This window comes from Conger conger, chromosome 1 (genome assembly GCF_963514075.1).
Source record: "Conger conger chromosome 1, fConCon1.1, whole genome shotgun sequence".
In the NCBI taxonomy this organism is placed as follows: domain Eukaryota; kingdom Metazoa; phylum Chordata; class Actinopteri; order Anguilliformes; family Congridae; genus Conger; species Conger conger.
In genome coordinates this window covers 85,070,672-85,087,248 of record NC_083760.1, presented here as the reverse complement: position 1 = coordinate 85,087,248, position 16,577 = coordinate 85,070,672, and the positions used below count along the sequence as shown (strand labels likewise).

Here is a 16,577-nt window from a genome sequence, read left to right as displayed (position 1 = left end):
AACACAGGCTCACAATCAACACCCTGCATCTTTCATGAGCCTCTATGATGCAGAAGCATATCTATTACTGCGTGTCCGCAACCACTGGCTAGCCATAGGAAGAGGAGAGAGAGGGAGAGAGAGAGAGAGAGAGAGAGAGAGGAGAGGAGTGGGGAAACAGAGAGAAAAGCAGTGAGAGAAAAGGAGCGGGGGACAGAAAAAGAAAGGGAGGTAGAGAAAAAGAGTTGGGAGACAGAGAGAAAGAGGGAATGACGGAAAAGGAGAGGAGATATAGAGAAAGAAAGTGAGGGAGCGCAAGGAAAAGAAAGGGAGTCAGAGAAAAGGAGAGGAGGAGAGAGAGATTGAGTGGGATCAGTCTGGAGATAGGACAGCAGGAAAGAAAAGGGGGAGAATAAAAATACCGTGCTGTGAGACACTGCCATTTTTTCACCATTACACCAGAAGGCCAACAGCTTCGTCTGGACTAACAGAATAAATGGGAGCATTCCATCATTCTTCTTTAGAAATGGCGACAGTGGCAACATTTTAGGGAGGACAGAAGATCTTCAATGGTCAAGTCTCATAACACTGACCTGCGCTCTCACCCAGGTAAGACCGATGTGTTAACGGTGAGCATCGTGTCAAAATGTGCTGCACATCTCTGTGACCATGAGCGGTGACACCGAGTAATGTGCTTTTTCTGTGCAGTGGCAACGGTGTTTGGACAGCACAGGCCTCAGGTAAAGCGATAACACGGGTGTCTGCATATGCCGAATACATATACAGAAGTAGGTCATGTTTACCCTACCTGAGAAAGGCTTGTGTGCCAAAGCCCAAACTTAGTTCATGCTTTATATAAACAATGATTATTATTATTATTATTATTATTATTATTATTATTATTATCGCTTTTCTGCTCCTGCCTGTATAGGCTCTTGTATAATGTGTCTTGCCTGTTCAATAATTCTCTTTACGCCTTCATGTTATACATTTTCAATATTCAAGCAATGTTTTGTAAACTCTCAATATAATTACTTAAATATAATCAGTTCTAAGGTGTGTGTTTAATGAAAATGTGTCTAACTTAAAGGTAAATAAATGCAAGCGCTATTTTTTCCATTTGCGTTGAGCGGATTTTGGTGATTGTGAAAATCACCCAGCTGGCGTTCGGAAAAAAAGAAAGAATGTACAGTAATTACTTTTAAGTGAAGTTTAAGGACAGAGGTTGATTGAATCCAGGCATACATGTTATAAATGTTATTCATTGATCCATGTTTGTTGCAGGGAAACCCCAAATTCATTCCAGTTCATCCAAACAGGGCCCATGCAGCCTCCAGGCACTGTGTCCCTGGGGGTCTATATGTCTCCCTCTTACCCTGCGCAGATACCCCAAATTCTGCCCTCTCCCTCTCACCCTGCCCAGATACCCCAAATTCTGCCCTCTCCCTCTCACCCTGCCCAGATACCCCAAATTCTGCCCTCTCCTCCTCCCTCCCAGCACATATTCCAGACACTTCCTCAAAATCCGCTTCCTTCTGGATACCCACAGATAAGCCAATACCCCCCGGTTATCTATCCGCCCCTGCCACCCCATAACACAGGAACCGCTCAAACCCACCTTTCTCCCGAGTACCCACACATGAGCCAGTACCCTGTCTTCTATCCAGCCCTGTCAGCCCAAAACACAGGGATTCCTCAAAGCCCTCTCCCTCCTGAGAACCCACACATAAGGCAGTGTCTCCCCACAACCTATCCGCCCCTGTCACCCCAAAACACAGAAACAACCCAGACCCCCTTTAATCCTGCATATCCACAAATAAGCGAGTTTTCCCTCAAAACCCCACCACCCCCGTCGCCGCAAAACGCAGAGACGCCCCAAACCCCACAGGCAGCGGGTGAGCTGGGCACCCCCCGGACTGAGCGGACGTCCGATGACACCAGACCGGAGATCACACCCCCACAGCCCACCACCCAGCAGGTACGGACAGGCTGAAAAAACAGCAAAAACGATAATGATTTGAGTGTGGATAATTGTGTGTCGTTATTCCTTAATCCCACCCAATACGTACATTAACTGACTTTTTAATTCTAATATGAATTGGCGATAACTAATGAAGTTGTTAACGTGAATGAATGATTTACAAATACATCAATGCATCAAATACAAACAGGGCTGTACTGATTAACTTCTCAGTAGTTAGTTAACAATTACATTAGTTATTGCCAATTCATGGAACCTTATTTTAAAGTGTTGCTGCAGATTTTGTGGCACATGAATATATACTAATACGCAGCGTTGTAGGTGGTTTGGAAAGCACTAGGTAGGACACACCCTTAAAAGCAGGTAAAGTGTCAGGGTTTTTTGTTACTGCTTGTCCTCTTGTGTTAGTGCCTTCAGTGCACAAAGATAAGTGGTGTCAGGTGAAACAGTGTCAACCCCCCTGCAGGTTCCTCACACACCCCGAAGCCAATCCCAACAACCCGCCCAGCAGCCAATCACAAAAGAGCTTCCACAGGTGGGCGTGGTCCTGGAACAGGATTCAGTCAGCCTGGCGGTGCCCAAAGACACCACAGACACAGGTTGGACCGTTCTCCTGCCAGACTCCACAGCAGAAAGATCAGATAAGATAAAGCTATACTTTATTGGACCCTGAGGGGTAATTTGGCCTCTGCGCTTGACCCATCCTCATCACATAGGAGCGATGCATGCAGCGATGCAGTCTGTTTACTGCTCTGTTCATGTCAGTTATTCACCAGGGACATTTCAATGGATTAAATATGACTCGCAAAAAGCAAATCTTAGTAAACAGTCCCTGGGTGGGCGCACAAAGAACTGGAAGAAGAACTGTGCGTAGAACTGGAACTTAGCGAGGGTCAGGGTTTGGGGTGGTTGGCTGTTGCCAGAGTGATCGGTTGTGATTGGCGTGCCTCTTGTCTCTTCCCCATCAGAGCTTGCCACCCCAGGGGCCGTGCATTTGCCCCCCTGCCCCTCCCGCCTCACACTGATAGCAACTCTACTGCCCCTCAGCATCGTGATCCTCATCTGCCTCGGCCTCGTGGGTAATGTCCTGTGCTCTACTCTCTACCCCACCCCCCCCGTACAGTACATTACACTAATTGCATTTGGCAGATGCTTCTTTCCAGAGCAACATACAGTTGATTAGACTAAGAGTGGACAATCCTCCCCTGGAGCAATGCAGGGTTAAGGCCTTGCTCAAGGGTCCAACGGTTGTGCGGATCTTATTGTGGCAACAGCAGGGATCAAACAACCGACCTTGCGTGTCCCAGTCATGCACCTTAACCGCTACACTACAGGCCAACCCTACAAAAAGAATACCCAGAAAAATGAAAAAGCCATTTCATGTTATGACTTTTTCTCTCCCTCTCTCTCTCTCTCTCTCTGTCCATCAGTGAAGTTTGTGTTTTTCCCGTGCAAGCTGCGTGACATCCTCCCCTGTGGCAGCAGTGTGAACTGCAGCAATAGTGCAGAACCTCCTTTCCTCGCCAAGAACCCAATCAACCAAACTGGGAATTTCAGTTCAGGTGAAGGACTGCTTTTTTACATTACATTACATTATTGGCATTTGGCAGACGCTCTTATCCAGAGCGACGTACAGTTGATTAGACTAAGCAGGAGACAATCCTCCCCTGGAGCAATGCAGGGTTAAGGGCCTTGCTCAAGGGCCCAACAGCTGTGCGGATCTTATTGTGGCTACACCGGGATTAGAACCACCGACCTTGTGTCTCCCAGTCATTTACCTTAACCACTACGCTACAGGCTTATCATTTCATCAGCAACCTGACTGCTTTCTTTCGGACTGAACTGTGACCCTGTTTTTTTGGGCAGGGTGCGCAGAGGAAACGAGTGACGGGTGGGGCCGGATCGTGGGGGGGAGTGCGGCCCCCAGGGGCAGGTGGGGGTGGCAGACCAGCCTGCGCTGGAGGGGCAGACATGTCTGCGGGGGGGCCATCCTAACCCAGCGCTGGGTCATCACCGCTGCACACTGCTTCATACTGTGAGTGAGAGTCAGAGGCACTGTGTGTGTGTGTGTGTGTGTGTGTGTGTGTGAGTGTGTGTGTGAGTGTGTGAGAGAGAGATTCATACTCACCCAGTGCTGGGTCATCACTGCTACACACTGCTTCATACTGTGAGTGAGAGTCAGAGGCACTGTGTGTGTGTGTGTGTGTGTGTGTGTGAGAGAGAGAGAGAGAGAGAGAGAGAGAGAGAAAGAGAGAGAGTGTGTGTGTGTGGGAGAGAGAGAGAGAGAGAGAGAGTGTGTGTGAGAGTGTGTGTGTGTGTGTGTGGGAGAGAGAGAGATAGAGAGGGAGAGAGATAGAGAGACAGAGCACTCCACACTGTGTGATTGAGTGTAGTTCCACTCGATGTACAGCATACAAGGGAGGGGTAGAGAGAAAAAATGTTGTACTGTTTTTCTCTGAAGAGCGAGGTTCATACTGTGCTATAGTAGTTTTTCCCCTGCATAGAAAGCTTCATAAAGTATAGTTTTACTTAGTCAAAGAGGGGGAAAGAAATAATAGATATAGAAAAAGACAGACAAAGAAGGAGGGATGATACTTCATACTGCAATAAGAGGAAAACAGAAGAAACGTACCGGCAAATTAAAGGAAAAACCTGAATTAATGAGCGGAGACATAAATGCAATTCAATTCAATTTTATTTGCATAGGGCTTTTTACAGAGACTGTCACAAAAATGCTTTACATAGTAACAGAAGGGCTAAGAGAAAGGGCATACACCATGCCAGAGCCCCAAAATAGCAAGTGCAGGCGGTAACAAAAAAACCCCCAAGGCAGAGAAAAGCCCTCAAACAGTGGCAAGAAAATATATATATATAACCTGGATATAAAGGGGGAGCCAGCAAGGTGTAAAAGGAGGATGGATAAAACAGAAATATAGTTCATTTATTGCAGCAATTCAAATGGGCTGAACCAGTTACAGTCACAGTAAATCAGACAACTGGGTGGAGAGGTAAAGGTTCAAACGAGGGAAGGCATAGTGAGTTTTAGAGGGGCAGGGTGAGCCAACTGGAGCTGAACCAGGGGAGGGGTAGGGCTGTAGTGGTCTGTAACCTCAGGGCAGGGATAGGGCTGTAGTGGTCTGTGATCTCAGGGCAGGGATAGGGCTGTAGTGGTGTGTGACCTCAGGGCAGGGATAGGGTTGTAGTGGTGTGTGACCTCAGGGCAGGGACAGGGTTGTAGTGGTGTGTGACCTCAGGGCAGGGACAGGGCTGTAGTGGTCTGTGATCTCAGGGCAGGGATAGGGCTGTAGTGGTCTGTAACCTCAGGGCAGGGATAGGGCTGTAGTGGTCTGTGATCTCAGGGCAGGGACAGGGCTGTAGTGGTCTGTGATCTCAGGGCAGGGATAGGGCTGTAGTGGTCTCTGACCTCAGGGCAGGTATAGGGTTGTAGTGGTCTGCACCCTCAGGGCAGGGATAGGGCTGTAGTGGTCTGTAACCTCAGGGCAGCGATAGGGCTGTAGTGGTCTGTGACCTCAGGGCAGGGATAGGGTTGTAGTGGTCTGTGATCTCAGGGCAGGGATAGGGCTGTAGTGGTCTCTGACCTCAGGGCAGGTATAGGGTTGTAGTGGTCTGCACCCTCAGGGCAGGGATAGGGCTGTAGTGGTCTGTAACCTCAGGGCAGCGATAGGGCTGTAGTGGTCTGTGACCTCAGGGCAGGGATAGGGTTGTAGTGGTCTGTGATCTCAGGGCAGGGATAGGGCTGTAGTGGTCTCTGACCTCAGGGCAGGGATAGGGCTGTAGTGGTCTGTGATCTCAGGGCAGGGATAGGGCTGTAGTGGTCTCTAACCTCAGGGCAGGGACAGGGCTGTAGTGGTCTCCGACCTCAGGGCAGGGATAGGGCTGTAGTGTTCTCTGACCTCAGGGCAGGGATAGGGCTGTAGTGGTCTGTAACCTCAGGGCAGGGATAGGGCTGTAGTGGTGTGTGACCTCAGGGCAGGGATAGGGCTGTAGTGGTCTGTAACCTCAGGGCTGACCTAGTGGCAGATGTGGTGGCTCATTACTAAGACACTTTTTGTTGGGTTTTCCTTTAATTTGTCACTGTATTATTATGAACCGCTTCCCTTTCTCAGTAGATGTTTTTGAGATGAAGTGACTGTGTGAGAGAAATATTGTATGTAGTACAGGCAGTCTGGGCCTGTCTCCTCTCGGTCGTCCCACAGCAGCGAGATGCAGGAGGTGTCAGACTGGGAGGTGGTGGTGGACACCTTGAGCATGGCGGACAGGGTCGCCGGGCGGCACTACCAGGCCCTGGAGATGAAACACCACCCGCGATTTTCATCGGACAACAACGACTACGACATGGGCCTCATCCACACCACCGCCAAGATAGAGATGAGAGGTGGGAGGAAGAGGAGGAGGGGGAAGGAGGGATGAGGGAGGGCGGGGGATGTCCAAGCTTATGTGAAAGCTGCATTCACTTATTTTACCGTGAAGTCATGTGACATACACAGTAAAATGTTCGGTGTAAACTCTTAGAGTAAATACTATGTTGCCTATTGAACTCAGGTGTACTCTGTCAGAGGTGAATTAACACCACTGCTGATAAAAATTGCTCAAGCTAGGTTTTGAAACAGCTGGTAGCCGGTATTTGAAGCTGGTCATAGCTGGATCTTTACACCAGGGACTGAAATTGTACTGTGCATTTTCCGTCTGCTGGGGCCTATTATAATGTGCACAATACCCTGACGCTTATCATCAAAAACAGGCATCACTGTCACTGCCCAACAGGTAGCAACAACCACTGTGCCTGGTGGGACATCCTGTTCTGTGCAGTGTGCTGATGTGTGTGTGTGTGTGTGTGTGTTGTAAGGTACTGGACTACAGTGCATTGTGCCGTGTGTGTGTGTGGTGTGTTATGAGGTATTGGACTACAGTGCAGTGGGCTCTGTGTGTGTGTGTGTGTGTGTGTGTGTGTGTGTGCGTGTGTGTGCGTGTGCTGTGTGTGTGTGTGCGTGCTGTGTGTGTGTGTGTGTGTTGTAAGGTACTGGACTACAGTGCATTGTGCCCATGTGTGTGTGTGAGTTGTGAGGTACTGGACTACACTGTGTTGTGCATGTGTTGTACAGGTGCGGTGTGGCGGTGTGTTTGCCCAGCTCTGGCGAGTCCTTCCCCCCTGGCTCTCGTTGCTGGGTGACGGGCTGGGGGTACACCCAAGAGGGTGGTGAGTTCACGGAGCTCAGGCTCACTTTCACTGGGCCATAGAGATGTTCCCACCTGCCAAACACAACTCCTACCTCCCTCCCTATCTTCTCTCCCCCCCATATCTCTCTCTCCTTCTCATTCTCTCATTCTCTTTCTCTCCCGATTCAGTTAAATACGCATTATTGGCATGACAAATTTGCTCTCTCACCCCCTCTCCCCCCCCCTCCTCTCTCCCCTCCCTCTCTCACCCCTCCTCACTCTCTCTCTCGCTCCCCCTCCCTCCCTCTCCCCCTCCCTCTCTCCCCCCCTCCGCCCTCTCTCTCTCTCCCCCTCCCTCTCTCCCCCCCTCCGCACTCTCTCTCTCTCCCCTCCTCCTCCTTCTCCCCCTCCCTCTCTCCCTCCCTCCCTCTCTCCCACCTCTCCCCCTCACTCCCTCCCTCCCTCCCTCCCTCTCTCTCAGGGTCAGTGTCAGCGGCCCTACGTCAGGCAGAGGTGCAGGTGATTGGTCAGTCCCAGTGCTCCCAGCCCTCAGTGTACGGAGCCCACCTCACCGCCCGCATGCTGTGCGCAGGGACGCTGGCGGGGAGGGGTGGACTCCTGCCAGGTACAGAGAGAGAGCGTGTGCGATGTGTCTGCATTCACACAAACCCATGGGCACACACACTCACAAGCACACGCACACACACACACGCACTCACACTCACAAGCACACACCACTCACAAAAACACACACACACCTATACACACTCACACACACACGCACACACACACACTCACATGTAATCCAGGAAATAGGGCAGCAAATGCAATAATAAAAATCGCACATGAACTCACACGTACAATCACAGTGAAATACTAACAGGTGTATGTACCTGAACAGGTGTGTGTGGTTGTGTGCCTTTAAGGGGGACAGCGGGGGACCCCTGGTGTGTGAGGCCAGGCCAGGGAGCTGGAGGCTGGCTGGGGTGGTGAGCTGGGAGAGGGGTGCGGCCGCCCGAATAAGCCTGGCGTCTACACCAGAGTCACACAGCTTCTTCACTGGCTGCATCAGCACATACAGGTACAAACGCACACATCACTCGATTCAGTCGGATGTATTAATAGCCCTGGGCCACTTTAATCCCTTGTTGACATTATTGTATTAGGAAAGCTCCGTTTTGTGCATTTTAAATCGTTCAAACACTGTCGGTCTGAGCAAAGCCAGCCATTGGCATAAACTCTGTACAGCAGTTTAGGGCCACAAGCATTAAAGTTTAAGTGCTAGAAGAGATTTATGTCAGAGCACTTTGGAGCCACAGCAAAATGATTGTTAATGGCCACCAAAACCCCAAATCCCAAGGGCCGGCCATGAGTCTTAATAAGATAATTATTAACTGAATAATTTAAAGCAAGTACTCGTGTATTATTGGGTAGCTTGTGTGGTCGGTTAAACATGGAATTTGTGTTGTATTTCATTGCCGCTACCTTGGTCATGTCTCCCTAGGGACTTGGTTGAATAAAGGTTACATAAACAAATGCACACTGAATAATGGTTCCTGCCTTATTGAGAAACAAAAAAATAATACAGGCAAACAATAATTAAATAAAACGCACCATTGAAGGGTTGATGACACAGTCAAAGTCTGAATTTGTTTCATTTTTTAAATTTTTTTATAGACAGACTCAGAAGAATGATCTGCAACAGGCATCAAGGATTCACATCACTGACGTTCAGAAGACTTCCACTGAGAATATTTATTTATGTATTTATTTATTTTGGAAACACTGTTCAAATATTGTGCAACTTCTCAATATTAAAGCTGATATAATCTTAATTTCTGCTTTTTGTGTTCATAAACAATCATGTCATTGGTTTGTCATTTGGTAACATGTTGGGTTGGTCAAAATGTTTGTCTGGTCCCTGCAACTCAATGGTGTATGGATGAGTGGGCCACGGTGGGCTCAGGCCACCGAAGTAGTTGCCTATCTTGGCCCAGTCATTGATCTTGGCTGAACAACCACATCCAATTAGGGTAGGTAGAAAGGTTTTCGAACCAAAATCGGGACAATCACTCAGCGGGGTTGGTGGATCACATACAATCCCTGATCACTCCCTACTCCCAGCTAGGACCACTCCGGTCTGCCAGCTCTGGTCGCCTTACGATTCCTTCTCTACGGGCACCTGGCGGTCGAGCTGCACGTTCACGCCTGTTTTCCGTTCTGGTTCCTCAGTGGTGGAATGACTTGCCTACCACTGTCAGGACAGCAGAATCCCTCCCCCTATTTCGACGCAGACTCAAAACACACCTCTTCAAACTCTACCTTAGTCCCCCCTCCTGATTTACCCCGCCCCCCCCTTCTGATACCCCTATCCCTGTCTAACCCCCCCCCCCCAAAAAAAAAAAAAAAAAAAAAAATTGCACTTATGATGACGACTATATGTTTAGAACAGCAGTCCAGGTGTATTTTTCTAGTTCTGGATGTGATGCTTTGACTTGTGGTAGAACCTATGCACTTGTAAGTCGCTTTGGATTAAAAGCGTCTGCCAAATGACTAAAATGTAAATGTAAATGTAGCCCACTCCACAGCAGAACTTGTTGACTGTTTTCCTTCATGGCCTGCATAGCCATTTCTGACATAATGGAGCTTACACGAAGCACCAAGTTTGGAAACCACTGGCCAAAGATACTCGCCATGAGCTTTTGTGGTATATTAAGGCGTTTTTATTGTGTCTGCCTGAACGTCGTTTAATCACTGATTGTTGAGGACTTTGTAGTATCCTCCTCCCATTCGGCCAAGAATCTTGGGGTGACTCTTGATAACAGCCTCACCCTGGCTCCACAAGTATCCTCCACTGCCAGAACCTGCAGGTTCTTCCTCGACAATATATGCAGTATCCGTCATCTCCTGATGGAGAAAGCCACCCAGCTCCTAGTCCAGGCACTCGTCATTTCCCGCCTGGATTACTCCCTCCTAGCCGGTCTCCCAGCTTGTGCCATCAAGCCCCTCCAGCTGGTCCAGAATGCTGCAGCCCGCCTGATCACCACTCAGCCCAGGTCGGCTCATGTGACCCCACTCCTCATTGGCCTCCACTGGCTTCCTATTGCCACACGCATCCGCTTCAAAGCCCTAGTGTTGGCATTTCAGGCTGCTAAGGGGACTGCCCCACCTTACATCCAATCCTTAATCACTCCCTACTCCCCAGCTAGACCACTCCGGTCTGCCAGCTCTGGTCGCCTTATGGTTCCCTCACTACGAGCACCTGGCGGTCGAGCTGCACGTTCACGCCTGTTTTCCGTTCTGGTTCCTCAGTGGTGGAATGACTTGCCTACCACTGTCAGGACAGCAGAATCCCTCCCCCTATTTCGATGCAGACTAAAAACCCACCTTTTCAAACTGTACCTTAGTCCTCCCTCCTGATCCCCCCCCCCCCCCCCTTTCCGATATCCCTCTTGTCTAACCCAAAAAAAAAAAACTTGTAAAGACTGTATTTTTTGTTTAGAACAGCACTTCATGTGTATTTTACTAGTTATGGATCTGATGCTTTAACTTGTGGAAGAACCTATGCACTTTGGATTAAAAGCGTCTGCCAAATGACTAAAATGTAAATGTAAAATGTTTTTATCATACGTGCTTGTCCATATGGCCAGTCACAGAAACAATGCTCATACTATGAGTTACTGTAATCAATTCGGAACAGATGCACATTATTGCGCAAGCCAACTGACCTGCCCTAAAATATTGCGTTGGCGGACAGTCTGTGACACTGCAATGCAAACAAGATACCGAGGGCGTTGTCGACTCATTATACTAAGGGATACGTGCTGATTTTGATGTAGTTGATGATTGCCTAGTAGTACAAGTGATCAGCAAATAAGACTCACGTAGAAAAACCTTACGATTAAAACAGGCATGCTAGCAAACTCGTTTACTGCTAACTAGCATAGCTGGCTATAGCTAACGTTAAGGTGCATAAGTAATTATTACCGAAGGTGAATCCTCACAGTTCGGGTAAATTCGATTGTTATCAAATAAACAAGCCGTATCACTGCCATAGCTGTATGTTTATCCTGCACGAACTCCAGCTAGCATTAGCATTATATGTAGGCAGCCAGCCAGAAATACTCAGTTACATTTCCGAAACTTCCTGATCAACTCGTCGCAGCGACCAGACAGTCGAGCAGTTGACTTAGTTTTACTTGTTTTGTAGGCTGTTCTCCGTTGTAGTGTAAGGGAGATGTGTTCCGTAGTCTTGAATACAGTCAGACCAGCTCTGGCCCGCACCGTCTTACAACGAACAGAAGGGCACTCGCGCGGATTTCTAGCCGGGCTTGCGCGCATTAGCCCAGGCACGGACAGAGTGACGCAGCCCGGGGGAAATGGGATTAGACACTACGGTTCACGGATGGAGCCGGACAGAGAACTAATATTCAGACAGGTGAGTGTATTTCTGTTTCCCTACGTTATGTGGCATGGGCTGCGTGTGCTTGCACTGCTAGTGTCTTTTAGCGTTCTTTTAGCTGATATTTAATTTACAATCTCTCCCGAAAGTTGAGCTAGCTAGGTTAGTTAGCTACATGCTAGCACAGACCGCTAAAACGACTAGTTTGTATGGCACTGTGCTACAAGCCAACATGCTAGATAATAGTTTGTTTTGAGAGACAGTCAGTTAGCAAGACATTAACACGTAATTCCTCGTTTTGTGGCTGAGCACTTGCCGTTATACGTTCTGCGTACAGCTCATGTACAATATTAGCGATGTTTGTTTTTCTGAAAGTAACACTGATGTACTCCACTTCCGTGCGGTGTATGAATGCTCTGAATTGCATTCGCTGACTAATTTTGCGCCACACATTGTATTGTGTGGTCGTATGTTTCGATTTAAGTCTGTAAATGACTGCGCGTTTGTTGGTCCCTGTCCCCGCTCCCTCAGCTGTTTGAGCCTACTAGCAGTACCTACACGTATCTGCTGGGGGACGAAGAGACCAAGGAGGCAGTTATCATCGATCCGGTCCTGGAGATGGTGGACAGAGATGCCAAGTTGATCGAAGAGCTGGGCCTCACGCTGAAAGTGGCAGGTAACAGGCGAAGGAGAGACATACACTCACTGAAGTTATTAGGTAGACCTGTACAACAGCTTGTTTATGAAAATATTTAATCAGCCAGTCACGTGGCAACAACTAAATGCCTAAAACCATGCAGACATGGTGAAGCGACTCAGTTGTTGTTCGGGCCAAATGTCAGAATTGGGGAGAAATGTGATTTAATTGACTGACCGTGGAATGGACGTTGGTGCCAGACAAGGTGGTCTCCTGTGATTTTCATGCACAACAGTTTTGCGAAAAACAAAAAAAAACATCCAGTGAGCAGCAGTTCTGCGGAAAAGAATGTGTTCTTAATGAGAGAGGTGAGAGGAGAAGGGTCAGACTGGTTGAAGCTGACAGGAAGGTGACAATAACGCAAATAACCACACATTACAACAGTGGTATGCAAAAGAGCTTATCTGAACACACAACATGTCAAACCTCTTAAGTGGATAGGCTACAGCAGCATAAATACCTAATAAAGTGCTCACTGAGTGTATGTGTAACATTTAGGGCTACACAGTGACCCGGAGTGACTGTGGAAACAAAGGGGTATGGAGATATGTGTGTGCTACCATCATGGAAATCCTTGTAGAGCGAGAATACGATGCACTGTTTCGTCCAGTGGTGGGATCAGGAACGTCTCACTTCAGGAAATGGAATTCAATTCAATGCATGAATTGGAAAAATCCCCATAGAATATATGCTAAACATTTCAGTTAATTTAATTTAATTTCAATTTTGAGAGAGCAAGTGAATAAAAGTCAGATGACTGACACAAAATGATTGCTCTTAGTGACCATTCATTTCGGTAAAAATTGTGTATGATTAAGAATTGGGTGTTTTAGTTTCATGGCTGTAAAGCCTGGGGCATGCCCTGCCGTTCTTCCTCTTTCTCTCTTTGTGTCTGACCCGGGACCTTATCTTATCTCTCCACTCAGTCAACACCCACTGCCATGCAGACCACATCACCGGCACCGGCCTGTTGAAGAAGAGGCTGCACGGGAGCAAGAGCGCCATCTCTCTGCTGAGCGGAGCAAATGCGGACATCTTGTTTTCTGAGGGAGACTTCATCCCCTTCGGCAGACATGTGAGTGTGTGCGAGTGTATGTGCGAGTGTGTGTGAGTGTGAGTGTATGTGCGAGTGCAAAGGAGGGAGAGAGTGAATGAGAGCTGAAGACTGCCATCTCCCGCAGGCCAGAGTGGTGAAGGACCGGAGGTAGAACTAATGGTTGAAATCAGTTCATAGGTCATAAGACTTTTACTTTCTGACCCTCGGACTTTCCCCCTTCTGTTAATAAGCGCGAACAATATTCATGCAATAGCACAATATTTAGTTCTGGGAATTGGCGATTGTTATAATTTTTTTAATTGTCAATAGCGTTTAGGAATTGTAATGTGGTCTAAAAGGGTCGGATAATGAAGAATGAGGATTAACCGTACGGCTGGCTGTGCCGCCACCAGGCCCTGATGGTGAAAGAGACCCCTGGACACACTGACGGCTGCCTGACCTTCATTCTGGGGGACCTGTCCATGGCCTTTACCGGGGATGCCCTGCTCATCAGAGGCTGTGGCAGAACGGACTTCCAGCAGGGTACCAATGCCCCCCCCCCGCTTACCCCCACACCCCCCCTCCCCGGCCAACTACCCTCCCTCCCATCACCGGACATACGGACATGCGTACCATATTACGTATTAATATGGATGTAAATACTTCCCTCAAATTACTTCATATTCGTTGTTTCATTTCAAATCCAGTGTGCTGGAGTACAGAGGCAATACTATATATACACACACACAGGAAAGCATGTGAGGTCAGCTGCCACTTCTTATCGACATGGCTCAGGCAGTAAGTGCAGTCGTCTGGCAGTCGGAGGGTTGCCGGTTCGATCCCCCGCCCGAGGAAGTGTCCCTGAGCAAGACACCTAACCCCCAAATGCTCCTGAAGAGCTGGTCGGTGCCTTGCATGGCAGCCAATCGCCGTCGGTGTGTGAGTGTGTGTATGAATGGGTGAATGAGAAGCATTAATTGTACAGCGCTTTGGATAAAGGCGCTATACAAATGCCAACCATTTACCATTTTATCACACGTCAGACGGAGGCACTTCTTGTGCAGCAGTGTGACAGGCCCCAGTCTGTGTTCCCATAAATACCCCCGCTCTATTCTCAGTTTGCCACGTGCTCCAGGCCTGTGTGTCACAGCCTTTCCCCCGTCATCTTGCTCATAGTGGTGGCCTTTCCTCGCAGTCCAGGTTCACCGGATTAATGCGGGTGCAATGCCCATTTGAACCACAAGGTGGCAGCACCATTGAGCCTTACTTCATCGATGTCACTCCCTGCTCCCTGGCATAAGGCATAAATGTCACTCCCTGCTTCCCCAGGCTGCTCCAAGAGGCTCTACGAGTCCGTCCATCAGAAGATTTTCACCCTGCCTGCACACTGTCTCATCTACCCTGCGCATGATTACAAAGGTACGAAAGTGTTGAGATAATTATCTGCATAATAATGTATCATTTTTATACATTCACCTTTAGGCATTGAGCAGTTGCTCTTATCCTGATGATGTCTGTTATATCCATACCACTGTGCCATAAGTGCTGCTACTGGTGAACTTGCGAGTAGTTAGTGGTTAATCCTTTCCATTCCTTCAAGCTTCAGGTCTTACAGGCTTTCTTTCATATTCATTGTGGTTCCTCCTATAAAATCTCAAAAAAAGCTCTGAAATCTAATTCGCTGGCTCATTTATATCGGAATGGCGCCCCCTGGTGGACACAGCCATTGACAGATGTATCCGTCGCCTCTTGTGTTGCAGGTCAGACAGTCTCCTCTGTGGCAGAGGAGAAGAAGTTTAACCCCCGCCTGACCAAGCCGCTGGAGGAGTTTGTGACCATCATGGCCAATCTCAATCTGCCCAAGCCGGCACAGATCGGTACCCAATGACTGAGCCTCATTACATTACTTTACATTTGGCAGACGCTCTTATCCAGAGCGAAGTACAGTTGATTAGACTAAGCAGGAGACAATCCTCCCCTGGAGCAATGCAGGGTTAAGGGCCTTGCTCAAGGGCTACACCGGGGATCACACCACCGACTGCGTGCCCCAGTCATGTACCTTAACTACTACGCTACAGGTCGCCCTCCCTCAGGGCACATTCACTTGTTAAATGGTAAATGGTAAATGGTCGGAAATTATATAGCACCTTTATCGAAAGCGCTGTATCCAAAGGAGCATTTGGTTAGGTGTCTGAAATGTCAAATGACAAAAATGACATTCAGAACCATCTCAGATGACAACAAATGTGTCATGATAAAATTTGATTGGGAAGAAGATCGTCAAACAATGTGTATTTCAGACGCGTCACATCCATAACGCAATGGCGTCATAACGCTGGTATCAAGATGAAGGCATAAATATTTTAAAATAGCTATTTTTATGTTCAGCCAAGCCTCCTACATTACATGGATATCAATCTTCCTGCATTAGACTTTAAGATTCAGTTTTACTTTTTAGAAAGTATGTAGTCTCCCCAAAATACCTGTCTTTTTGCGTCACATCCATAACGCAAGTTATTTCTCACATTCTTTCTGGATTAACAATATTTTACAATTTCTTGTTGGCCCTTCCCCTCGGCCAACTGGATGTGATGATAATATTTAACATTCACATCTTTTATCATGTAAGGACAGGTCTTTTTCTGAAGGATTTTGTTTGTCATTTTGTGTCCAAATATCACATCCATAAAGATGTTTGCCCTCATCAGAGAAGGAAATGATTTCATCTCTCTCTTTCTCCCTCTCTTTCTCTCTCTCTCTCTTTCTCTCTTTCTGTTTACTTGTCATGTCACATTTTTCCCATGGTGACATTTCCCAGATGGGTGTGTCTGTCACAGGGTGTTTGGAATGAGTGACGTTGTCAGAGTGCACACACTCACCGTCTGTCTGTCTGTTTGTCTGTCTGTCTTTCTCGTAGATATCGCAGTGCCGGCCAACCTGGTGTGTGGACTTCACGAAGTGTGAAACTCAAGAGGCAAGAGAGGATTGAGTGTGAGAATAATTACTTAGTCTCTATCATAATACATATATTTTAATGTAATAAACCGTATTTAATTGTGGACCTAAACAGAGCAGACAATCATTGGATTAGTATAGTTGATCATTTGATATTAATGATATTCATTAAGTTGGTGAAAATTATATTTTGGAGGTATTGCTTTTTCATAATTCTTAAAGAAATCAGTCATACTGTTGCCTTAATATTTTAGCGTGATGAGATGTATCTATTATCAATATAAAGCAATGTGTGCACATTTACTGGAGAGCTGTTTATTTTGTGAATAAATTTAATCATTTAAAAATT

At 47.5% G+C, this 16,577-nt stretch overlaps 2 protein-coding genes across 2 annotated transcripts; both read left to right on the top strand.

The window, feature by feature from the left end:
- Positions 1-1,618: 1,618 nt before the first annotated feature.
- On the top strand, positions 1,619-8,654 carry LOC133138658 (chymotrypsin-like elastase family member 2A). Its single transcript, XM_061257635.1, is given in 12 exon segments — positions 1,619-1,633; positions 1,868-1,957; positions 2,427-2,559; positions 2,929-3,039; positions 3,827-3,995; positions 6,178-6,356; positions 6,524-6,539; positions 7,084-7,178; positions 7,620-7,738; positions 8,065-8,134; positions 8,137-8,219; positions 8,643-8,654. Coding segments are annotated over 12 exon segments (1,092 nt in total).
- Positions 8,655-10,888: 2,234 nt separating this feature from the next.
- On the top strand, positions 10,889-16,577 carry ethe1 (ETHE1 persulfide dioxygenase). The gene is made up of 7 exons (XM_061242227.1): positions 10,889-11,576; positions 12,072-12,216; positions 13,164-13,312; positions 13,687-13,816; positions 14,603-14,692; positions 15,034-15,150; positions 16,191-16,577. Exons 1-7 carry the CDS (start codon positions 11,376-11,378, stop codon positions 16,235-16,237), a joined length of 879 nt encoding a protein of 292 aa, XP_061098211.1. The 5' UTR covers positions 10,889-11,375; the 3' UTR covers positions 16,238-16,577.